Source organism: Tachysurus vachellii, chromosome 21 (assembly GCF_030014155.1).
Source record: "Tachysurus vachellii isolate PV-2020 chromosome 21, HZAU_Pvac_v1, whole genome shotgun sequence".
Taxonomy (NCBI): Eukaryota; Metazoa; Chordata; class Actinopteri; order Siluriformes; family Bagridae; genus Tachysurus; species Tachysurus vachellii.
Window position 1 is genome coordinate 8,172,520 of NC_083480.1, and position 27,385 is coordinate 8,199,904.

The 27,385-nt window shown below is 37.6% G+C and overlaps 1 protein-coding gene across 2 annotated transcripts in view; it reads right to left on the minus strand.

Annotated features, from left to right (window-relative positions):
• The window catches only part of LOC132837530 (potassium voltage-gated channel subfamily KQT member 4), a 49,682-nt gene extending 29,368 nt beyond the window's left edge, over positions 1-20,314 (minus strand). For both annotated transcript variants that reach the window (XM_060857249.1, XM_060857248.1), the window contains exon 1: positions 19,439-20,314. In XM_060857249.1, the coding sequence (XP_060713232.1) occupies positions 19,439-19,731 (293 nt within the window). In that variant the 5' untranslated portion in view covers positions 19,732-20,314. The remainder of the gene's footprint in view (positions 1-19,438) is intronic.
• Between the last annotated feature and the right edge of the window lie 7,071 nt (positions 20,315-27,385).

Consider the following 27,385-nt stretch of genomic DNA (forward strand, 5'->3'; position numbering starts at 1 on the left):
CTCATATGTAGATACATCCACCATCTGGCTGTTTTCAGGAGGTAATCAAAGAACTTGAAGGAAACCCACATGAAAGAGAAGAGACACTGCACTGAAGCCCCACATAGACACATCATGTGAATGTAGGACTGAACCTGGGACCCTGGAACTGTAAAGAATAATTCTATCTGCTGCACAGCCATGCACATTTTCTCACCTCTGAATTTTTCCTTCAGGTCCCCTACTATAGTGTCAAGTGTTATTCTGGTCTTCTTGGGTTCTGAATATAGTTTTGCATTTGCAAACTGCGAGTGAAGGTTCAAAGTGCATAACAGTGCAAATACACAAAAGTACTCAAACTAGGAATTAGGGTAATCTTTTTAAGTGAACAAAAGATTAATCCAGTTAATATTAGCTGGAACGTCTAGTTAATAAGGAGATTACAACAGACTGCAATGTTGGATTTAAACACAGAGAAACAAAAAAGTGAACAGTTTGATCTATGAATAATAGGATTGTGTGAACTGTGTGGTACGAGAAAAAAGGTAGCAGAAGTTCATGCTTCTGGTGATCAGAGCTACTTCTCATGGATAATCTTGCTAAGCACAATATCTGACATTGTGCACAAAGGAAATCCTTTGAGGATTGGGGGTAGTTTACTTGACCTTGTCTTAATTAACATGCTACTATGAGGAAGTACTTTATTTAATTGCACAGGCTCCATGCCTTGCACAACCCCTCAGTGGCTGGGTTAGTTCCTTGTCTGAGAATTGAACCCGGGCCACAGAGAGTAGAACACAGGATCCTTAGGCACCAGACCACCACACAGCAATATATAAATATTTTCAAGCCAATGGAAGATTGTATATAATATCTTGCTGCATATGAAAGTCCTGGGTTCCCATAACAGTGTCCTCTGACCAGCAGGTGAGAACAACAGACTTTTTAATAGTAGCCCTTTTAACACTGTTGATAAGCAGTGGCAACACACAGGAAACATTTGAAGAAGATGTCCAGTGTTATCTTACCATTACTGTTATCATTCACTGTATGATTATAAGGTCACTCAATAAATGTCTTTGACCCAGACTTCAAACAGAGTATCTCTGGTTGACATGAAAGGCTTCAGTGTCTATTCAGGGTTCAGTCAGGGCTACACTAGCCTTCCTGTCAGCACCACAGCAGCTGTTAGGAGACACAGTACAGAGCATCCCAGGCAGTTACATCACCAGTACACACCAACTCTTCTCTGTGTGTTGAACAGAATGCACATTACTAAAATCAGTCTGCTGCCTCAGACAGGCCTGTCTCTACAAATCATAGCTGTAGAACAAAAATATTGGATATGTAATTAAATGATTACGGTTCATTAATAAAACCTCTATATATTAACATTGAGGTTTCATTAATGACCTTAATCATTTAATTACAGATCCGATAATGATATCGAAATAAATAATAAACCGGGTTGTTATGATTAATACTGATCAACTGATTAATACACATCAGAACACATTTAAAACAGAAAGCTTTATAGTACAAAAAAACTATATAGTTTTATAGGTACTGTATTTTAAAAACAAATTATGTTATAAATGTATAAAAGTCTTTTTAGGTTTTTTATAAAATATACATTTACACTGTCCATAGAATACATTACATCTATTTGAAAAGAAAACAAGAGTTAAATTACTCAACATCAGAGATAATTACACAAAAAATTACACATAATTACAACTTTAAAGTTCATTATGAATATTTTATATAAAATGTATTAGGATGCATTTTAATTGCTTTGATGATGTAGTTGAGGGTTTTTCTAGATATTTCAAAGGGCAACTTGTTAAATTATTCATGTATACTAATAATACACAATACAAAATGTCTTGAAATGGCTACATACAGTAGTCAATAATTATGCATATTTAACAAATTGCAGTAAAATATTCATATATTTTGAGCACACTTTTCCTGTGCATTTTATTAGATAAATATGCTATTTGGTTTGCGATGGTCCTCCTCCGTAATACCACAAATAGGAAAATCTTCCAAATATCCAATTAAGCCAAGACCCGGCCAATCCAGATAAGAGCATGTTGGATTTCTAACTTCATTAAATTTTACTCCAGTCAACCAAAACATTAAAACTAGTGACAGGTGAAGTGAATAAAATGTATTAACATTTCATCCAACATACCACATTTGGGTAGTGAAAGATTTTCAGAAGCATCTGGACATTAGAGCTGGTTTACATATTTCACAACAGAGCAAACAGATGAGGATAAATCAAAGCAGATTGATCGTGATGATGTTTCACCATTTATCTGAGGGGCTTCAGCATTTCTGCTGAGTGAGTGAAATCCAATCATTCAGAAGAAGTGAGGAAGCCCCTTGGGAGATTACTGAAATACAGAGATGTTTCAAAGACCGTGATTTGAAACGCATGCCGTTTTTGACAGGTCATTTCTCGGGCTAGCATTTTTTCACATTGGTTGAAATTAATGTTACTAATGTTAATCAATTTTACTGAATTTTAATATTTATACTAACAGTAAAAAATATTTATTCAATTTTATAGGAGAAATATATGTATAATTGAATTAATAAAAAAAATTATTCAACTCTTGTCAAAGCAAGGTTAACTATTTTCTGAAGCTAAACAAACAAATTGTCTCAATAACTAAATTCAAGTTAATAACTAAATTCAATAAAAAAAATAGCATTTCGAATAAGCAAATGATGAAACACTTGCAAAAACAGATATAGAGACTATACATCAGATACCACTGTTACATCATGCAAGCTCACGAAGCACTTTTTCACTGCATTCACTGCATTCAACTACAGGTCATAACTTGTAATTCCCAAAAGAAAACGCCCCATCAAATTCAAAATTCTTACTCATGAACTACAACCCAGCTACAAATTCAGTGCCGCATTTATGATGTGAGATCAACATGGCTGTTCACAGCATCTGACGAAGACAAAACAGCTGGGGTGAGCACAAGACCCATAAACATGAACTGTAGACACAAGGGATAAATCTTATGATCAAGAAAAGATAATAAGGTTTCCCACATAACAGAAATGCATGTACTACAATGCTACTTATCTCCCAGTGTGATTCAGGTGCTCTTGACCTTTCATGGTGTGTGATGTTATCATGTGTGGTGCTGATAGTTCTACACCTTGTCTACAGTATGTCTACATCTTGTAGTTCTACACCTCTGGCACTACTCTGACAAATATGTAATGTTTCTTCTTGTACTGTTAGTTTTTAGATGCGTGTGTGATCAGGAAATGAAAGGTTCGTATATACTGTATAGCTCTAGTTCACATAAAGACTTCAGAAGATGGATCCAGACCTACACAGAAGCACTAGCAGTCACCTGGCCATCTAGACTCTGAGAAACACACACACACACACACACACACACACACACACATAGCCATGTGCACACAGAGCAGCCTCTGTCTGTCTAACCAAATTCATGAGATGAAAACATTACCTCACTGCTCCCTGTCAGGACACACAAACTCATTATACTGTAACTCAGAGCCAAACAGGTTTTATACCAGCTACAACTGAGGATCATCACAACCTTCAGAACACAACCAGCTCTACAACACGACATATTAAGATAGATTTACAAACTGTTTCACGTCACTTCCTGTTCATTTATCATTAGTTCACAGGTCAGGAATTTGACCTGTAAACAAATACCGCAATGTAAAGTCATTATATTATTTGCATTATATTATTTTCTTCATTTTATTTTTCAGCTAAATTTCATTCTGCAAAGCCTCAGATCACAGGGTCATCATGGAACTTTATTTGAATTTTGGGAGCTTAATATTTATAATTAAAGCAATAAAATAATAAAATTATTTTAAACAATATATTGTATGAAACTATAAATATTTCATTGAACTCATTTTATTATTTAACAGCAGTAATAGGTGTAGTAGTAGTTGGAATAATAAGTAGGACATGATGAAGAAAGGCATTATTTTATTATTATTATTATTATTATTATTATTATTATTATTATTATTATTATTATTATTGGTGCTGCTGATGATGGTGGTAGGTTTTTCTTCCTTTTACAAGTATATTCTCTAAATTTAGGCTCCAAACTGCAGTACAAAAATGATACTGGATGAAAGTATATTTTAAAAAGCTCTCTGCAGACTGAAAAATGAAACGACAATTTCAAACAAAATTCCCGAAATGTTAGCCTCTTCCTTGCTGATAAATTGTGCAATTATATAAGGTTTCACAAAGATACATATATATATATATATATATATATATATATATATATATATATATATATATATATATATATATACGTATATATATATATATATATACGCACACACAATTACTTGCACAAACCTTGTGAAATTTATGGCAGGATGACACCAAATGCTGTGCACAGTGCAAAATCACGTGTGCTTTAATGGAGAATGAGCTGCTGATGTGGTATTTATGGTCCAATCAGGCTGACCTTTAGGCAAAGCTTTCTCTCTCTATTCTCTAATGGAAACTATTAACACAGAGCGAGAGAATCGGCTCCTGGAAAGGAGACACGGAGAGATAGGAATGCACCTCACTGAGATACTGAAATTAATCATCAGTAAATGCATAGAAACTGGCGTTTTGAAGGATAAGCATGGTGATGCCAAAATAAATCTAAACCTATTCATGGGCTCTGCTCTATACAGTATATCTGTACAGTTCAGCACAGACACACGTGTATATTAAGTCATTACGCTGTACGTAAAACAAATCAAAAACAGATAATGAACATCAAAAGAGTTGATGAGTTTTTTCTGTTTGTTTTTTTTGATTATCATTTCATTGAGGGCCAAAAAAGTACATCAGCTGGTGTTTACAGTTTTAAAGAAAGCAATTAAAATCATTTCAAAACACAGATATACATCAACTAGGTTCAAGGGTTCATGTGTGAGTGTTTGTGTGTGAGTGTGTGCGTGTGTGAGCGTACAGTAGACACAAACGTACACACACTCACACACACAAATGCCAGACTCATGAGTGAGGAGCAGGGAAGTTGGCCCTTATAAATACGCCTCTATATTATGAATTTGTTTTAGTACTGTCTCCATGGTGAGGTTTTCCCACATGTTTATAGAACCTGCCATTATAAATTAAAACGTTCTTAACAACACTTAAGCCATACATGAAGCTTCAGCCTACCAGCGCACGGAAGGGAGAGTGAAAAGGAGACAGACAGAAAGAGAGAGACAGGACAGGTACACGCTGTTGGTAGTTATGACTGAGTGGAGAGTTTGACAGGGGTTCCCTATTAGGGTAAGTGGTCTGCTTCTGTAGTGTGTACCCTCTTTTAAATCATAGTGAAATACAATAACGCACAGAGACGCTGTGAGTTTACTGTCAGACATGGAGAAGCAACAGAACAACCAACAACACCATTACAGCTGTTCTTTATAGTCTTATCTCTAACAAGTTGAACTTGATGCCAATTGCATTAACAGGGAAGCCTCCAACACCATCAAGTCTAATCTTTCTTTTTACAAATTTGATTTTTACACATAATAATAAAATCGACACTTTGTAGGGAAAACTACACTAATACTGGGTAGGGTCTCCCTTTACTTTTTTTAATATATTTTTTTATTTTACCTTTACTGAAAACACTGAACTCATTGCCATTACTCATTTTTCCTGAAACCAGTCTGAGACGAATTTTGCTTTGTGGCATGGTTCAATATCATGCTGGAAGATGGCAAATTGTGATGAAGGGATGCAACAAGGGATCAGCAACAATATTCAAAACAGGCTGCATTATTCAAGCGTATTAACTAGCGCAAAAAGTCATTCCACACACCATTAGATCACCTCCACCAGCCTGCACTGTTGACACAAGGCATCCACGGGTTTATGGATTCATGATACTGGTGACAAAATCTGACCCTCCATCTGTGAGCCTCAAGCAGAAATCAGGATTCATCAGACCAGGCTGTGTTTGTTCTTGGATTCCAGAAGTGGAACATGACGTGGGCTTTTGATGTTGTAGCTCATCCACCTCAAGGTTTGAATTGTTGTGTATTCTGAGATGCTTTTCTGCTCACCACAGTTATACAGTGTGGTTATCTGAGTTACTGCAGACTTTCTGTCCGCTTCAACCAGTTGAACCATTCTCTGTTGACCTCTCTCATCAACAATGTCAGGATACAGCCCGGACTTTGGCCACGTGCATTTGTTTATGTTCCGTGTTCCGTGTTCCGGCCCCACCCTTGTCTCTCTGCGCTCTGCCCTTCTGCTCGGTGGTGGACGTCGCTCGGCCCTTCTGCTGAGCTGTGGACGTCGCTTGGCCCTTCTGCTCGGCTGTGGACGTCCCTCGGCCCTTCTGCTCAGCTATGGATGTCGCTTAGCCCTTCTGCTCGGCTGTGGATGTCCTTCGGCCCTTCTGCTCGGCTGTGGACGCCGCGCGGCCCTTCTGCTCGTCGGTGGACGTCGCTCGGCCCTTCTGCTCTTCTGTGGACGTCGCGCGGCCCTTCTGCTCTGCTGCGGACGTCGCTCGGCTGTGGACGTCGCTTGGCTGTGGACATCGCTCGTCCCTTCAGCTCGACTTTGGGTGTCGATCGGCCCTCTCTGGCTCTCCTTGATCTCGTCGGGATCATGGTCCCCACAGATATTGTCATTAATATTCGAGGGGGGGGTACTGTCAGGATGCAGCCCGGACTCTGGCCACGTGCTTTTGTCTATGTTCCGTGTTCACGTGTCTGCCCTGCTCTTGTCTCTTCCTCCACGCCTCTGCACACCTGTCCCTTTTGTGTTTAATTGTGTTGTGTTACACAACTTGTGTATTTTACTGTGCCGCTTTGCCTATGGCGGCGGGGAATCCTCTTCCTCCGTCGTCTCGTGTCAAGACTTGTCATGTCTTTGTTCCTGTTTCGTGTTTTTTATTTATTAAACCAGTTTATTTTTATGTTATCCTGCATTTGGGTCTGTTTTTATCCAAGCATCCCTGACAAACAAGGCATGTTGGTTCCTATTCCTTTCCCCACACTGATGGTTGATGTGAACATTATTAGCAACTGCTGGCCCATATCTACACGAGCTTATGCATTCCACTGCTTCCACACAATTTAATAATTAGCATGAATGTATAGGTGTACACGCACTCAGTGATGGTCCTTCAAACATAAATCTCACTCACTCACCGCTTATCCGAACTTCAAGCATAAAGCTAATAAATAAAAACTAAATTTCCATTTGGCATTTCTGTGACTTTGACACTATTTAGATCAATTTCATAATCTAATCAGCTTATTTGCTGTGTACAATGATGATTCTATATAAATCCTACAATTGTCCAATCACACGTTATTGAAATATCGTGCATACAAGAATCTCAGATAGACAATCTATAAGAATAAATAGTAAAAATACTTACTAGTAATAATTGGTAAAGCACAAGACAATTAGGGAATGTAATGCAACAGGAAAAATGCACAAAAGCATAAGATGATATCATCTCTCACAAGATTTATCATAAAAATGACATTTTATAAAATGTAGATAAACACAAAAAATCATCAATATGACAAATTCTCCAAATAGATTTTATTACATCAAGCTCTCAGGCCTGCACAGATGGTGAACAGTATACAACACTGTACGTACTTTAACTGTGTCAAAGCCTCACAAGTGCTGTTTAAACAGTACAGAGTGCTTATGCAGATATCATGAAACATATGCTAATGCACATGCTAATGCTAATGCTAGTTCCTCTTCTTGTTCAGTAAATGTACTTGCTTTCATATTAACTTTTCAGCTTCTAGATTTCTTCCCATGATTATTATGTTTGTTCTAATTCATTAGACATAAAACATAGAAAAGTGGATATTTAAATTATATCCATAATAGAACAACATCTGGCATCATAGATATATTCGCAAACACAAGTTAATTATGTGTCATAAAACTATTTATGTATTGTTATTGAATGAGCTGAACAATTTAATAAGAGTACAAACAACTGCAGAGATGTCAAAAAGGCAAATAACAGGTTTTGCAATGCAAGCATATACATGTACACACACACACACACAGATACACACACATATATACACACATATACGTGCGCACACACGCCCACGCACACATACACACGCACGCACGCACACACATACACACATAAGTGCACGCACACATGTATACACACAACGATCACACACACACATACACACAAGTATACGCACACACACTCACATATACACACCTACGCATATATACGCATATATGCCCACACACACACACACACACATGAACACACACATACACACATATACTCATACACACACACCACCACACATGCATACATGTGCACACATGTATACACACACACGATTACATATACACACACACACACACACACACACACACACACCCTATCTCACACATACACATACACACAATCACACGCTCACATATACATATACGCACACACACACATCCACTGGCATATTCTCACTAAGAGACATTGTCATGATTTCGATTCCTTTACAATGATTTGTCACTGACTGAGTAATCAGAAGTGTTTTTGGTAATCAAGTGCATTATATAATCTAACATTTCACCGACAGCAAAACATTTGCTCATGTCTGCACAATCTAAATTAGTGAGGAGGAAAACGTTTCAGCACAGACGAAACGTGGAAATATTGCATGTGCATTCACATTTGTGCATTGTTTGCTTTAAAGTGTAGTCAGAAATTTGTTGTTCTCAGAAACGGCAACATCAAAACTTCACATCAGTGGCTCCACCAAAACCCCGCCCTTAAAACAGCAACACCATCCACAAGCCTGTAATCGATCTGTGGTTGCGCCCGTAGGTAACCTGCTGGCCGTCTCTACTTAAAATAAATTTAGCAAAGCAACAATATTTGTGCCAAACTGAGCTGTATCAGAGTCTTAAAGACAAAAATAGTCTTACGTAAACATAGATTAGTGCAGATTAAAGATACAAAACATAAGAGCTATACAGTCAGGACATTCCTAACGGAATTTACGGTCATGATTTATTTCCTAAATTATTAGAGATCACTAAAAGAACTAGTAAACATTTATTAGAAGATTTTATTGAAGTCTTGGAGACCTTCCATTGGTGACTATTAAGTAAACTGGACACAAATCAATTAATTACTATGTTTATCCCAGTGATCCACTACAAAATGAACAGAGCACAGATGACACACTTGCTGTAACAGTAAAGAGTAAAACAGTTTTCGTAAATTACACTGTGAATGCTCAGAGTGGAATATGTGAGTGTGGTAACAGCTTACGTTCGTCATTATTCTTGAAACCTAAAACCAGCCACTGTACATCTTAGGAGAGACAGGCTGTCCCATGAGGAAACATTTCTGCTCGGAAAGGAGAAATGAATCCTCCTCATCACCTCTCATCAGGACTTCACCGGTATGACAAGGACAAATCTGTGTGTTACTCTGCCACTCTGTCCTTCACTACCACAGTACCTTTCTACCTTCTCTTATACACGCCTCTCTCTCTCTCTCTCTCTCTCAGACTATCCCCATTTGTACCTTTATTCCATGAAGTGTAGCAGGTTCTACAAGCTGAGTAGGTTAATGTTATGATCTGATCTGCAGAGAAATGAGGGAGAGAGAGAGAGAGAGGGAGAGAGAGAGAGAGAGAGAGAGAGAGAGAGAGAGAGAGAGAGAGAGAGAGAGAGAGAAAGAGAGAGAGAGAGAAAGAGAGAGAGAGAGAGAGAGACAGAAACCTGTACAGGGAAACCACAATGATCAATGTTGCCAGGAGGCCAGTCCAAATAAACAGAGGCAAAAAGCACCATCATGTTTTGTCATGTAAGAAGTACAAATGCTTATGTGCTCTGAACAGAAATCAAAGCAGAGAGACGACACAGTGCAGGCCTGAGCACCTGCTCCTCTGACGTACACTTCCCCTGCATGACAGGACTTTTCCACCAGCCAAAAGTTCAACAACTCATGAGAAGTTACCGTATTTCAGCTAAGGGGAGTTTTGGGGCAATGTGCACCCTGTATATATCTCAATTTACAGCACATTGGTTTTATTCTGTTTGTATGTGCATCATTCAAGGTACAACAATATAAACACCTTTTACACACAGTTGTATTATGTAATCATATCAGTGTAAAGTGTAGTCTTAGGGGAATACTTCATTAGCTAGATTTCCTGACAGAATAAGTCTGTCACTCATTTCTCGTGAATAGAGCTATCATGTAATAAGCACAGTAAGATGTATCTTTAACTTCAGTTGATTTATAGGTAATAGCTACGCTCTTGCTTGTTCAGGGGCATTGTGAGAGTGTCAGATCAGTCACTGGTTGGTTGGGCACATCAACAGCAGTGCTATAATTGTGGAGCAATATTGCTGAGTTAGAAATATGCACTGTGTTCCTACTAACCGGCCCTGAAACAGCAGGACTGAGCAGTTACTGAAAAATGAATGATTGAATAACATCTAATTTTTTCTCCTCAAATGAGACTGCTGAGTACTAACGTAAATAAATCCATCTTTCTGAACTGTACATGGAATCATCTACTCCCAATATATAAGTCTAACTCCAATCAACTAACTAACTAACTAACTAACTAAATAAATAAATAAATAAATAAATAAATAAATAAATGACATAGAATATAGTGAACCCCTTCCACATTCAGAAAGGGTATTACCAGGTTAAGTGAAGGTTTTTATGGTATCATACAAGCAGGACACAAAGTAAAGCGCTGAACTTTATGCTTTAATGTGAAACGTGAAAATAAATGAGAAACATAGATAATTATCAAGATTCATTAAAATTCACTATACAATCTTATAAAGGCACCTTGAATATAAATCACATCGAATTTTAGATGATGTTAATCTGTAGTCATCTGAGAGGCATGTGAGAGGCAGGAGATTTTCTCATGATCATGTGCCAGGCTATGCTCTTTTTCACCGGGTATCTCAGCTCCAGAGGCAGTTAGCTACAATCCCACCAAATCATCTGCACTGCATTAATTCAAACTATTTACTCTGACACTAATCTTATTTCTTGCTCAATTAGACTTTAGCTTTAGCATCTCAGGCATGAAAAAAGATGGATTTCTCAAAGGGGCAGCTGTTTCCCTGACCTGAGAGGCTGTAACTCTGATAATGACGCGTAATGAAGAGCCAAAATGTCTGGGACATCAGCAAAGACCTCAATTAGCTCGTTCTGCTGAGCTTCAGCCTTCAGACACAGACTCTAGGAACTACTCCAGAAGACTACATTAATCTCCCTTCTATACTTAAGCTCCCCTCTACAATTAATATCTAATCTGATATTTATCTCCCCATCCCTTATGACTGTTAAGTAACACTTTGGATGTTGGATTTGGTATAATATCCATGAGCCATTTTGTTCCAATTAAGTGAATAGTGCATAAAAGCCAAACTTATAAATGTTAAACCTGGGCATCATTTGACCTGATCGCAGGTATTTACCAATCAGAAAAGTGGACCCAGGAGACTGCGTGATTGCTGAGGCAAGAAAACTTGTAGTGTAGCATACGCTGCATCTTAGGCTTTAATTAAAAACTGCATGAAAAAAAAGAGATAATGGGGAGGAAAGCCAACAAGGGAGGCCAGAGAGATAACCAAATACAGGCGCCATAATGGCTCATAATTTACACACTTCACTGCTGTGAGCAATAAAACACGCAAGGTTGCAGGTTAAATGGAGATGAAGTGCAGAAAGTGTTTTATTTACAGTTTTACGGTGTATTTCACTCTCCTTAATATCATCAACAAATACAGATGTCTGCTAGGACCACAAAAAGCATTGGGAATGGGAACATTTAGAAAATGAATAATATAAGGAACAAAGCAGAGAGAAAGTGGGATTTGATTATCTGTGCATATTAAGTAGACTTTAAGAGTAGGTTTATAAATACAAAATAACTAATGATACTTCAAAAAAATCTGGTTCTGATTTCTGGTTTTTCTAAAAATATATACATCTCAAACCACAAATAAACCAATAAGAATGACATGCTGTTTTGCACAGCACATATCAGTACCTCATATAAGTGTTCATTCCTATATTTCTCCACATGTACTGTTGAATATGCAGTATGCACACTGATCAGTGCTGCTTTTGTTTATTGTCTTGTAGTGTTTTGTATTGTCTGTCTGTTTGCACCAGGTTGTGCAGATGCACTTTGTGTGTCTAGGTCTAACTTTAAGTCCTTGTGTTGTTCTATGTAGCACCATGGTCCTGGAGAAACGTTGTCTCATTTCACTATGTACTGCAAATATATAACTGAAATGACAATAAAAGCTTATTGACTTGACTTAATGATAGGAAATGTATGTAGTAAATGATTTTTCATATCTAGTTTTTTTAAAGACTAATATAAAGTTCACGTGTCTACTAGCGAACTAAGGCGAAGCAGCTCTTCTCTGTGTCTGCTTAGAAATTTAAAAAAGCGCACGCTCAGAATGGGTGATTTTCAGGTTTCTTCTTCTTCTTCTTCTTCTTCTTCTTCTTATTATTATTATTATTATTATTATTATTATTATTATTATTATTATTATATACATATAATATTATTAGTGTGCAAGTAAAGGAGCCAGGTCAAAACAGTTCATGAGGAGTCCGAACCTATTATATTCCTGCTGCAAAATAAATCCCTCTGATAGCTGCAATGGATTTGTGGTCTGATGGAGCAGGGCAAAGCCACAAACTCGGCACACTCGCATGGGTTAACAGCATTCTACCTATTTATAGGCTTCTGGGGTGACACATTCCACTCTACTGACCTGAAATTTTGTGCTGTGCAACACACACACATACACACATACACACACACACACACCTTTAAATCAGCCCTTCTTTAGGCCCGCGTGGTATTGGCGGCTCAGTAGCATGGCCGGCTGGCAGTCTGGTCCATCGCTGTATCTGACAGACTTTATTATCTGCTCTTGTGTGAGAGTTTTGGCCCATCTATTTCTTCATGTATTAATAATGAGGGTTTAAGATGATTCTCTCATAAACAGAATCCCTCTCAGCTGGACTGACATGAGTGTATTATAAAAAGTTAAAAGAAGGCACTCTGAGAGAATGGCATGAAACACAGAAAATAACCAAAAACTGAACGTGTAAAAGATGAAAAAAAAAGAGAGCAGCATTACAGATTAAGTAGCTTTAATCAAATTTAGAAATTCTGGTCCTAAAACTTAAAAGATATTTTCCACCTGGTGAATTTGTATAGATAGAGACATACATGTTATATTAGGTTTAACAAAAATGTATTATGATCCACAGCAGTACCTTCATTTAGTCTTGTGAATAAAGACATAAGAAAAAATGATAAAATATCATTCAATTAAATTTTGTCACTAAGGTAATAAATATAGAAATGCTATGTAGTGTAGTATTTTTGTACTTCCAGAATATGAGTTATTCTAATATTCAACATATTTTCTGTATATATTTTGCACTGAAATACACGTTTATACATGCCCAAAATTATTTTAAACAGATATTAACCTTTATTAAACATTACATTTTATTATTCCATGTTAATTTTATTATTTTATTTATTATTTTATTTATAATTTTATTTATTTTATTTTATTTTATTATTTTATTTTTACATTATTTTTTTATTTTAATTCTTATATAAAATACCAATTTATTATTATTATTATTTTATTTTATTATCTGTGACCCCCGGTGCAAAAAATGCAGGAGAAAAAAGCATGTATTGATTAATTTAAAAAGAAAAGCGTGAAATGTATTTTTCCCCCCAAACTATGTTTACTGTGATTAAGCCTGACTCCAGTCATCTGCCTCTAAGATCTCTGGGCAATATCAAGCTCAAGGCCGGACATAACAGCACACTTGCCGATGTTCAAAAAAAATCAATGATCTTCCCAAAAGAAAAAGGTTCTATCCTGATCTGACTGTTGATTGCTGAGTAATGTCTTTAAAAGCACAAACAATGCATTATTAAAGAGCATAAGAGCACAGCAGTCATGTAGGTTCTTCTTATACATACAGCTCTATTCTCTATGAGGCTGTGATTGTACCCTGGGAACAACATGTATAATTTTATATTCATTTATTAGTTCATATTCAAATAATCCAGAGACAGGGCACAAGTTCATGAAAAAACATGCAGTCATTTGTGGCCTAATGTGTTTGCAAATAGCATAATAAATATGGAATCAGGAAAGAAAGTTGACTTGAGAGGATATGTTTGTTTTTTCCTTGGCTGGCTTCCTTTCGCTTTGGCATGATTGGAACTCTAAGTATAAAGTTCTAGCTGGCTTTTTGGTTGAAAATGAGTTCAGTGGGTAAACTTCATCGCTGTGTTGTTTTTGCAAAGTTTTTGGTGTAATCATAGATAAACTGTCTGCTAGACAATCATCTTCCAGAATGAACACAACACTGGCGACCTTTTGGCCAGACAATCTCCAGATTCTGTGACACTCTGACAGAACAGAACAGATGTTACACCCCTGTATGGTGAGCTGGAGGAGAAAGTAACTTTTAGTTGTCGATGTTCAATTCGTTATGAGAATAATACAATAAGTAAATAAAACAGGTCTAGTAAAGGTCTGCTGTCATCTCTGGTTGTGCTGCACATTAGAAAGTCTTCAGCAGAATAAAAAGGTGATGGTGGTGTTAAAATTCACTTTGAAATAAGCTTATGATATTGGAGCTGTTAATGTAGTTTTGAGTTTTGCTTGTTGCTTGTCGCAGTGTCAAACTTTGTCCTGTAAGCCCTTCACACCAAGTTCACAAATCATTTTGTTTTATTGTATAATCGAATGCATAAGTCTTTTATGAATATAAAAGTCTTTTATGAAGTAAAACCCTCGTCTACTTGGGATAGAAACCAATCACTCTCAAATCACGCCGCCTTGTACAGCTTTACGGCTATTTTCCCTTGTTTTATTGGCTGCTGTACGTCACCACCTCTGTTTACAGCTTACAGTTGTGGTTAGGGTTAAGGCTAGGAGCAGTATGTGACCTTCAAAAGCTTTGTGTGTTAAGGGTCAGGTGAAGACACCATGTGATTTTTCTATATGTGGTGTGAAGAGAAGCAGTTGAGGCCCATGGTTGGAACAAGGAGAATTGTGCCTGATTTATTTACCAGGTAAGTACTTTCTGTAGCCCCCTGCGATCTTAACACACTAAAGTCACAGCAGTAATGCAATCATTTCAAAGCTCTCTACTGTTACACTGACTAAACAAAAATGCTGAATCTCATATATGATTTTTCGGGAAGTCATTCTCCAAACCTTATGTAAATTCATAAATTCCTTTCATGTCTTATCGACAGAGCAGCTTTACAACCATTTCATTTTACATTTTCAGTCCACTTGATCTGCTTTCAGTCCCAAAGAACTTTGTTCATCTTTCTTAGACCTGACATTTCTATAGCTAGACCTGCAATTAGGAGCCACCTTGTGTTATGTCCGTTTGAAGGACATGCTCAAAATAGTTGAGTCGTTTGTGCAACAGCTGAAACGGAGCAGAAAAATGTACGCTTGCGTGATGATACAGTCTCTCTACGCTACTCTTCACCTCTATGATTTCAGCAGCCGTTCCAATAAGAAGCACCGTTAGAGAGCGATCCCTCCATCTGCTGCCCACTCACAGGCTTAATTAAGTGACTGAGACATTTACACTCACTGCTTAATTGCAAACTCAGTTAACTGATCAAGATGCACTTCACATCTGAGCTTCGGAGTCCAGTGCTGTGCTCTGGAAGGCAAATAACAGTTAAAATTTAAAGAGCTAATTCAAGCAATTAACACGCACTGTTGAGCAAAGCCGGTGGCTTAGTGGTTAGCACGTTCGCCTCCGGGTTTCCTCTGGGTACTCCAGTTTCCTCCCCCGGTCCAAAGACATGCATGGTAGGGTTGATTGGCATCTCTGGAAAAATTGTCTGTAGTGTGTGATTGCGTGAGTGAATGAGAGTGTGTGTGTGTGTGTGCCCTGCGATGGGTTGGCACTCCGTCCAGGGTGTATCCTGCCTTGATGCCCGATGACGCCTTAGATCCCCGTGACACAGGATCCCCGTGACCCGAGAATAGTTCGGATAAGCGGTAGAAAATGAGTGAGTGAGTGAGTGAGTGAGTGTTGAGAAAAGCTAGGACATCCTCAGCTGTAATAATATCTCAGGTACACCAAGGCATACACTGAGATTTAATGGGCTGCTCTTCAGACACCAGTTATAAATAAAGTACTTCCTGCCAAATATTTTTGTGTCCACAAATACACTATGTGAAGCAAATGCATCATTCACTACTGTGTAGTAAGTTGGAGCTGCGCAGTACTATAAAACATTGTCTATGAAATATTTTGGGAGTTACTACTGCTATTCATTACTTAATGTCTCAGGATTGAACAGAATTTATTTATTCTGTAAATGAAACTGGTCAGTTTTATTATATATTACAAACATTTATATTATAGATAAAAATGCATGATATTTAATTTAATGTAAAACAAAATTTTACCATTGGCAAATTACTGTAGTATAAAAAGGATTAAACATTTTACATGCTGTTATATGAAGATAAAACTTCAGCGTGGTAACTGTACCTTTGCGTGGTGTCAGGCTCTGCATGGTATCCTAGTTTAGTCCCCACTTATTAACAACAGTGTGCACTTACCACAATTATACTTAACTTCTGAGACTAGAATCTGCTGTCTCTATTGAAAACTTGGCTCTACAGCTCCTCATATGACTAGATACTTATCTTAGTTTACTGCCTCACTTGCTACAAGTATAAATGACAATTTTTTAAACCTGGTGCACTATGGTTGGATTTTTCATGAGACTAATTTAAAAACGTGATCGTTCCTGACACAGTAAACAATAAAACAAAAGACTTTTAAGTAAAAGTCTTAAATATAAAGTATTTATTTTTAAGTAAGTTTATTAATAGATTTTTCGGTTTAAAGCATTTGGAGCCATGCGTGACTCACTTACTGTAACTTTAGGATAAGTTTATTAGAAAGAGAAAGAGAGAGAGAGAGAGAGAGAGAGAGAGAGAGAGAGAGAGAGAGAGAGAGAGAGAGTTGCTGTATGCTGTCTTCTCTTGGGTTTCCACAGATGTAAACAGAAGGTGACAGACAGCATGGTTTGTTTAAACTCCAGTAGGTGAGGCACTGCAGACTGAACGCTCTCTGTTTCTGTCCAATCTGACCAATCATAATCACAACAACTGTACAACTGTACTGTGCAAAAGCTGTCTGTGACTAATTGTGGATGTTCTGCGGTAACTGGCCTACATTCAAAAGAATTTTAGTGTCTGAACTAAATTCTGGACCATCACTGCCGAGCCACCAGTGTGCCTTTCTGCACCAAAGTTAATATACCATAGAACTAAACCATGGGGACATCTAACCATATTAAACCATAGAACTAAACCTTGGGGACCGATCCAGATTTACTTCCTTTACTGTTATAATAACATCCATTCTCTGGGAAGGCTTTACACTACATTATGGATTATGGGGTTTTGTGTCCATTCAGCCAAAAGAGCATTAGTGAAGACAGGCACTGATTTTAGGTGAGGAAATCTGAGGTGTTCCACTTCAGCTTTGATAATTCAAGTCCTCATGGAGCTCACATTGTCCACAAGGCATTGTCATGCTGGAACAGACTTAGCCCTCATAGTTACAGTGAAGGAAATCTGTAATGCTCCAGCATTCAAATACATTTAATAGTGTGCCGACTTTGTGGCAACTGTTCGTACAAGAACCACATATGGCTGTGATGGCGTCCACAAACTTTTGGCCATATAGTGTATATTCTTTACTGTAGTCTATACTATCTGTGACTTAGAATTACGTTTGAGTTTCTAAATGTTCACCAGTCAGACTAACTTTTTACGAGTTACATATTTAATGTAATTAATTTAATTTAATTTAATTTAATTTAATTTAATTTAATTTAATTTAATTTAATTTAATTAAAATAATTAATGTGTAGAATCTTTTCAAAGCATAAATTATATGTAGGCTGGCATGTGATTTACTTTTCCTTAAACATTATTGATTTAATACTTGAAATGAAATAAAATGAATTGTAAGCTGAGAGATATAAGGTCATCATATGAGATATGATCCTTAAGAGATGACCTTAGTAGCTTTTATTTAGGCTGTGCTGTGCTTAGTGAAGCACCTCGCGTGAAGGGCAGACTCAGGTTTGAGTGATCAGCTGAGAGAAAAGAAACTACACAACACAGTGGAAATCATGGATATCTTGACTCTTTACAACAAGATCTCTACTACTTTCACGAAGGCAAAGAAGCGGTGATTTCTATGCTACAGTATTAATAGAATATGTGGTTTCAAGTTTACACACAACAATAACCAGATTATAACTGTACTGAGAGACTTTCCATATATAAGGCTGTTAACTGTGGCTTATGGTATACTGTTTCCTCCATGTGCAAACAATAAAGTCAGCTTACTGGAGTCTGACTGAGTTTGTTGTGGAGTAGATGTGCACTCTCCCTTGTGTGCCTGCCACCCATCAGTCTGTTTATGCCATCGGGATTGATATACTCTTAACTGCAGCGGACGTACTCCTAATATTCCAATGAAATGTACCATAACTGCTGACTAATATACAGTCTAAACAACCAAGTGGATCAAAGCACATTAAGGTGTAGATGCTTCACTGCGTGGAGTTCAATTCTAGCTGCACTTTCTATATTATGTACAGAAACAATATTGAATCTAAGCACTTGCCTCAAGTTTTCCAATAAAGCTTTACACTTCTTTACTTTCTACATGAGTTTACAAAGATATAGTATATGTATTTGTAGTCTACAGCGCTGAGTATGGGACACAAAAGTGACACGAAATGCTTTGATCTGACAACACAGACACTGGAAACAGAAAGAACAAACAAACTTAAAGCGCAGCATTGTTACACCTAAAGTTTTGTATCACTTGGGGATTTGTGGAAACTGTTGGCTTGGTTAGAGAGACCATGAATGTGTATATTAGAAATAGAATAAAAAGAGTACTGCATCTAACAATGTAGTGACTTTATAATAGACTTTCTAAAGCTTTATAATAGATTGTGCAAAATGTTGTGCAGAAATTGTAAACTTGATTAGGTGTGTTAGGGGGATGATAATAAGATGAGTCCCTGGTAAGTACTCATGCTTGAATAGTGCAGTTGATTTCTGGGATCTTCCAATTCCAGAAGTGTCAGTGCCTCCAGGTGAGAGCACGGCAGGTGCGCAATTTAGTCTAACAGCTTTTTTTCTTGCTGCGAGAGCAGAATGCATGCTCTACATTATTGCTTCCGCTCATATTTATCAGCTCGACACTTTTTCCCCAGTCAGGTGCATGAGAAATTGCAAAAGAAACCATTTTTCACTTATCAGTTAGACGTGACTCACATGAACGCGTGGTAGATGAAGGCGCATCCTCTCGGCCTCTCCAGCACGTTGTAGAGGAAGTTCTGGATCTTGCGATAGCGCTTGCTGGAGGCGGACGTGGTGGCTCGGGGTCCGGGGGGAGCGGGGAACGGAGTCCCCAACAGGCCGGTGCGCTGTGAAGGCTGCGCACGCTCAGGACTTGGAGGTTCGGTGTTTACAGCCGCCAGCGCCACGAACTCCACGCGCCTGTCGTCGTCGGCCGCGGGGGGAGCGAGCATCCTCACACCGCCGTTATTGGACGGGCTTCCCAACATGCTTTCTGCGTTAAAGCCGGAATGGATCTCAACTCTGATACCAAAGCGCCATAATTGTCAGTGTAGTGTCTTATTTGATAGAATGAGAGAGCGGAAAGAAAGCTGGAGCACGCGTCAGATAAAGCAGTTCTCTTAAAAGCTGTTATCTTAGAAGCATGTTAGTGCGCCTCAAGAGCGCAGACGCACCTGCGCGTAACGACAAAGTTGTCCAAGACAAAAGGGAAAAGTCATCGGTGCGTCACGGGGAGCTGCTGATCTAGAGGTCGTGGACATCTGATCAAAACAGCGCCTGTGCATTCTGTGTTGTTAGTCCCAAGTCAGCCGCACAGAAGCCGACAATCTTCTTACATCCACTCAGGAAAAAACAGTTGAGGGAAGTTGTGTTGCGCCTCGAGCTGAAAAGTTTGGCTGCAGCTTTTTTGTTTGGCGACTCCAACTACGTGCATCACGCTCACACAAACCCTTCAGACTCTCAGGATCTGTGGTCTACTCTTTGTCAGTTTACACGAGAGTCTGACCGGGGAGAGAGATTCAAAGGCGCCGCCGCTGTTGGTTTTCTGCCGCCTCGCGTGTGAGCGCTGGAGGAGCGCTACAGAGTCTGCGCACTGAATCCGCCGCCGCGCGCACCGACCAGCGCAGGTGAACCACGAGGGCGGGGATCCTCATGTTAATGCGTTAATGCTTTTCTACAGGATCGTGGAGCTTCCTCTGTCCTCCTTCTGCAGTGCTTCTGAAAACTTCTGAAAACATTGATCAATATAAAAAAAACACACACACTGACCCTCAATGAACATCATCTTACTTTTTCATCATTAGGCCCGTTATTTAAACGTGCACAATAATAGATGGGATTCCTGGATAAGATTTTACACTGCTGATCTTTTCACCAACACATGTGATCCAAGTTAACATCATTTATAAAACTTGATCAAGTTTGGATTCAACCATTCAGTTGAAGTGACTGGTCAGGCTCGCTATAAAAACTCATTCATCTTCAGTAACCATTTTATGCTGCTCAGGGTTGCAGTGGATCTGGAGCCAATACCAGGAACACTGAGAGTGAGGCAGGAATACAGCCTAAATGGGATACTGGTGCATTGCAGGGTACACACACACAAGCACACACACAAGGACAGCTTACCTAGTGTGTAGTGCACAGGATTTTGGGAGGTGTAAGGGAACTGTGGGAAACCCACAGGGACACATGGAGAACATGCACAAAAACTCCACAGAGTAACCTGAGCTTTAAACTGTGGAGCTTGTGCTGTGAGGTGGCAATGCTTCCCCCTGCACCACCATGCCACCTTCTACAAAAACTCATTATATAATAACTTTAATAATGCTAGGTTTTAATTTCCACCACTGAAAGAAAATGCTGTTATCAACATTTTACACATTCATCTATTCAAGCATGGGGTGGATTATGATCAGTATCAGTAACTATCACTCTTTTACATATCTTCCAGAAAGTTTGGTTCACAAATTTCAAGCCAAGACCAGATGTTTTGTTGTGTTTCCACATAGAATTTGATATATTATAAAGAATGTTTTCAGCACTACGGTATGACACGTTAATTCAACATCATGATAGACAGAAATACATGTAAAGTGTGATACTAATGCAAAGTATTCACAAACTACACCGGATAATAAATACAAAAATACAAAACAAATACAACGGAACAATACTGGGTGGAAAAAAGGAATTTATTGTAAAAACAAATAAAAATATCAAGCTATGGGTCTTACTGTTATATGTGACTACGTATTTCTGAACCTTTAACAATTATGTTCACACTTTTAGAATTGTGCATTTAACCAACTTTAAAAGATTTTAAATTGAAATATATAATTTCTCATAATTCACATTTATAACACCTTCATACTATAATGACTTAAATACAGTATAGAAAAGGACATGACATTATTTCTTTTTCTTCTTTTTTTTACACTATAATTTATTGAATATATTTCATAATAAAATATTTTAGGGCTAGATCTATGTATGTTCATAGAAAGACATCATGGAGAAATCATTAAATAATGTTTTCCCTCTGATGACTATAGTACATGGTGGAAACATGGGAATATTATACATTGCTCCAAATTACTGTGACATAGAAATGTGAATTGCTGAGCTATTTCCCTGTTTTTAGAGATATGTATTATGTAGGAAGATTTACTAAATGATCATATTTAGTGATGAAAATATGTCTTTTGTCCTTTTAGAATAAATAATGTTGCAAATCTCAAATAACAGACGACACAATGAACCACACACAGTGTCTTTATATTTAAAATATTTTATTACATGTGGAGGATGTGATGAATAATAATAACATAAATAATAATATAAAAAGATCATAAAATGTTGCCTATAAATGTAGTCAAATTGTAATTTATGGCATATTGTTTAATTATCATTAAGTTGATGCAGGGACCATTGGGTACTGTGTTTGTTATATATGAGGTTGGATTGAAATTGATCTGAAATGTTTGGCTTTAGTTCAGGGGCCACTGTAGGAACTTTGGGCAGAGTGGCAGGTTCGTGCATTTGGACCCCTTGCACTATACAGCTTTCATTTCTCTGGACCTCATTGGAATCATTCTGCTCCAGGACATTAAAGTGCATATTTGTTGATGATAATAACCCAGTGTATATTTTCAACTAGTATTACTGTGGGATTGAATTATTCTCATAATTATTCCGAGACCCCAAAGTAATTCCAAGAAAACCTGGGACCAGCTGTGGAAACTACAAGTGTAAAAAATCCCATGTTGTTTATGCCAAGGCGAGATTATCCTACATGAACAGGTGCTGAGGATATTTACTGCAGTGGCCTGAATACTGTGAATATAACAGGGTTATGAAACAGTCTATACTAATTCTCTTAACTCTCTCTAACACAAATGTCCGACTGAAATGAAAATAAAAGTCGCCACTAACTGTGGCATTTACCAAACTGGTGGCTTGTTACAGCAGGAGACTTTTAACTAAGGCTACAGTTATAAGATATACTTATTTTGAGAACATTAGGAGGGTAACAGCAGTCAGTACCATGCATTAAGTTTATGAACTTGTATGTATATAGTAATAGCCTCTGTGGATGACACACTTCAATTCAAAACAAATGAATTCAATTTGATTTTATTTATAACAATGGACATGTGACCCCAGATAGTGTGATTATAAATCATTACTCTTCTATTTCTGTATACTATATAGCCAAACTGTGTTAATTGTGTCACTTCACTATGAGAACCAATATAATTTTAACTTAAATGTATTAAACCGAAATTATTAGCTGCTAATGGAGTCAGTAGTGCAAATATTGTTGAAATATGTAAGAATGTTTACTTAGATGCAAGCCACAGTTTTATATTAGGATTATATTACGTAGAAATGCTTCTCTCACATTTAAAAAGTCACCCAAACTTGGCCAATTGTCTCTGCATTTCTTCTGATATGGGAATTTGTTGGCTATTCATTAAAAATAAATTGCTCTCTGTCACTTGTGCAAAAATACACACTGCAAATAAGACTACACTACAATGGTTGTCAGGCTTCATCCTAGAACTCTGATGGCACTAAACAGCTGGGAAAGGTCACTGTCTGGATGTAAAGGAAACACTCGTTCTCCGCTAACATCCACTCAGCCAGTAAACTCCAAAAGCCTTTCTTAACCACATTTACTAAAGACTCGTGAACAGACGTCTTCTGCCTCATGTAGACGCCTAAAGGGATAAGCAATAATAAGTCTTGCCTTTACACACTCATGCATGCACACACAGATGCTGCAATTCCATCATGTCCCAGAGAGATCTATCCGAGATCAGAGGTCCAACAGGACCTTTAAAAGAATTTTAACAGAAAACACATCAGTAGTGATCGGACTTCCTGTCTTCCCTAGACACCCAGGAATCCATGTGCTTTAACCAGACATCCGATGACATTTTAAAATCTCTCTTCCTCTCTGTTTGCTCTTTACTCTAGATTCTTTTTAGCACAAGCTGCTGTTATTTGAATAAATTAAAAATAAAAGCCACACATGCATGCTGAGATAATTGTTCATACTGTGGCCCTTAAGGAAGAAAAAAGATCAAACTGTCGTTTAAACGCTGGCCAGATTTCCATAGTTAAAAAAGGAGTATTTTTCAGGCTCCTATTCTTAGTAGTGTTTATTACTACTCCAAATCCATAAATCTACACGTTACTCATCCAACAGGAAGCCATCATTTCAAGCGTAAAGAGTCACACCTACTATGAAGTTCGACAGACACACGACTCTGAACTACAAGTGAAAAGAGAACCTTTGTGTGTGGAGCAGTGGGTGGGGAAAATAAGCCAGAGTCCGTTTCAAGCTGAAAAGGCCTTTTGTATATCAAATCCCTCCTTCACCAGCCAACAAGCTAAGCACAGCCGCCTTACATCACTGCCATCTTCAGAAAATAACAGGAGCCGGGGGAAATAATACATGCCTTTATAGAGGATCCTATTTGGTCTTAGTTTCCAAATGCAGACTGGCTCTCCACACATTTTAGTAAAGAGGTTCAGGATGGAGACACCAGTGGCCTTCACATGCCTACACCACATTCTACTAATAGCTTGGTCTTCACATTTGTAGGCCAACTGCAGCTATTAGATATTATATATAATCAGCACAAATTGCACAACTTTTCCAACAGACAAATCAAATAATTATTGCTGGAGACATGGCTGATACACCTACACCACCAATCAATACTGCTGATGCGCGATGGACTTTACAGTGAGGATTTTTGCTGGTTTAAGTGATTTCAAAAGTGCATAACCACACTGAATTAACATCTGTCCATATTTGTAATAAGTACAGTGACGCACATACTTGAAAAACCATAGTGAGAGCAATAGTATCCAGTTTATTTTTCTGGTAGCCCGAGATTAGGTATATAACCTTGTTCTTCCATGAGCAATGTGTGTCAGCAGGCCTGCTTGGATTGAGGTTACAGCATATCTACTCCTTTAGTCACTGACAGGGAAGGGCTGCTCAACCCTCCATGCTGCAATGTGCTTGGCTTTGCTTTGTGTTGCTCTTGTGTATAAATGTTTTCAGTTTAACATTCATCCCAAGTCACTTTCTAACTTTGTCACTGCTCCTTGTAGGCCACTCGCTTTGCAAAGGAAAGCTAAAAACAGTTATAAATACAGATGTCCGGAAAGCTAAAAACATACATTTTCAGATATAAGAAAGTTAAACTGATAGAAAGCCAGATACAGATACAGATGTTTGAAGAGCTAAAGAGAAACACATGCAGATGTTTGAAGAGTTAAATAGAAACATGCAGATGTTTGAAGAGCTAAAGAGAAACACATGCAGATGTTTGAAGAGTTAAATAGAAACACATGCAGATGTTTGAAGAGCTAAAGAGAAACACATGCAGATGTTTGAAGAGCTAAAGAGAAACACATGCAGATGTTTGAAGAGCTAAAGAGAAACACATGCAGATGTTTGAAGAGCTAAAGAGAAACACATGCAGATGTTTGAAGAGCTAAAGAGAAACACATGCAGATGTTTGAAGAGCTAAATAGAAACACATGCAGATGTTTGAAGAGCTAAAGAGAAACACATGCAGATGTTTGAAGAGTTAAATAGAAACACATGCAGATGTTTGAAGAGTTAAATAGAAACACATGCAGATGTTTGGTGGAGCTAAACAGATACAGATGTAGATGTTTGGGGATTTTAACAGATACAGATGCAGATGTTTGGTGAGCTAAACTGATACAGATGCAGATGTTTGGGGATTTAAACAGATACAGATGCAGATACAAATACAGATGAGGGCACTGTTTTACTATTCTGTACACTAGCATTTGACTAAAGAGTAAATCGAAGTAGTGACAGATAACATCCTATTTTCACAAAGTGTGCAGGACGACAATAAGCAGGTTTAAGCATTACAATCCAGCACTGATGTGATTTAGGGTCGAGACCATTAATGAGGCCATTGTTTCGCCTGTAAAACCGATTAGGAGACTAAACAAAGAGGCAACGTGAAGTACCGGTTTACACACCTAAAGAAATCAGTTTAAGTTTCTGCTTTAATGTTAAACCTCCCAGAGAACCCTTAAGGAACCCATTTAATCAGTCAATTAAAGAACTTTCAAATTTTTTTTCATTATCAAAAATTCAGTATAATGTTTAAAATGAAATATAATCTGTTCAGAATATTTTAAAAGAAATATACAAACTGTGTGCATCACCAATTGCACAAGTGGTGCTGAAAATTACAACGCTGTTGAATTCTCTAATCTGATTGGTCAGAAGTTGTTGATTCATTTTCAGCACGGCTTTGACAGTTCAGGCTGAAACTCGAATCGTGTTCATGTTAATGTGCTTGTTTTTGTAATTCTGCAGCTAACAAATGAAACAGTAATAAGCCTAATGAAAAACTCACCATCTTAAAAATGTGCTTTTAGATAAAAATGTATAACCATTAATATGATGAACTTTCTGTTACCAGACATTTATTTATTATTTATTTAAGTCTTAGGTGGGAGTTCTTTGTGAATGTTATACTACCTTTTCTCTCAGTACGAAGATAAGCTTCGGACAACAAGAGAGGCTGATGACTGAACAGCTGTACACAGCTGTTATAACCAGTAATGACAGGAACACCAGACGTGTTATATAACATAACATGTAACGTACAAATTATGCTTCATTATTACATTCTAATAAAATTTGGAACATGTTTTTAGAATTCAGAAGAGCACACAACTCGAACTTCCTCAAATGTAAGGCCTTATTCCTCTCATAATCAAACAGGACAATATAAAGCATGCGTAATATTTAAATAGAATAAAACTGTTCAGGTTCATGATCATCACAAACATCATTACTGTAAAAGCCACTGCAGATGAAGACTGTTGAACACTAATATATAATGTGTAGTACACACACACATGTATAACCTTAAGTTTATTTTTTGTAAATGTTACTGAAATATGAAAAATTAACATCCCAAAAAGTAAAAGTGTACAGTATTTAATGTAATGTTAATATTAGAAATAAAAGAAGTTCTAAATAAATGGTATATACTGAACACACCCTACAGATCTGACCAATAACAAGCCACTTATGAATGAACTGAAGGCTTGCAGTTTCGAATGTACTGAATTATAGTGAGGTGTGAGGTATAAAAATCAGACCGTTTCAATCAGGTGCACTTTTTAGGCTTTAGGTCACTGACAGAAGGGAGTCTGAAAGTGTTTAACTTGGGATTCAGTGGGATTCAGTTCTTCATTCTGTAGTAGCCTGGCAGTACTGAGAAAATACAAGTGATATAAATACAAGGGAAGTGCACCACCGTGTGGAGGGGAAGGATAAAGAGCACCTGTATTAAACAAACAGAATGAATCTCCAGAGAACAGAATTTGCTTTGACTACAGTGAACTTTTTGTGCATTTCAGAATTGAATTTGATTTTCACACAAGTCAGACTTTTTAAAGACAAATCTACCTGTAGATTACATACCATGCTGAGAACTGTAATTACTTGAGAATTAAAGGAAGACAACAATTTATCACCACTAGCATTAAATTGAGTATAAAGAACACAGAGAGAAGGAGAAGAAAAAAAGGTTTCATGTCTGGTCCAAAGAGGGATTTTAA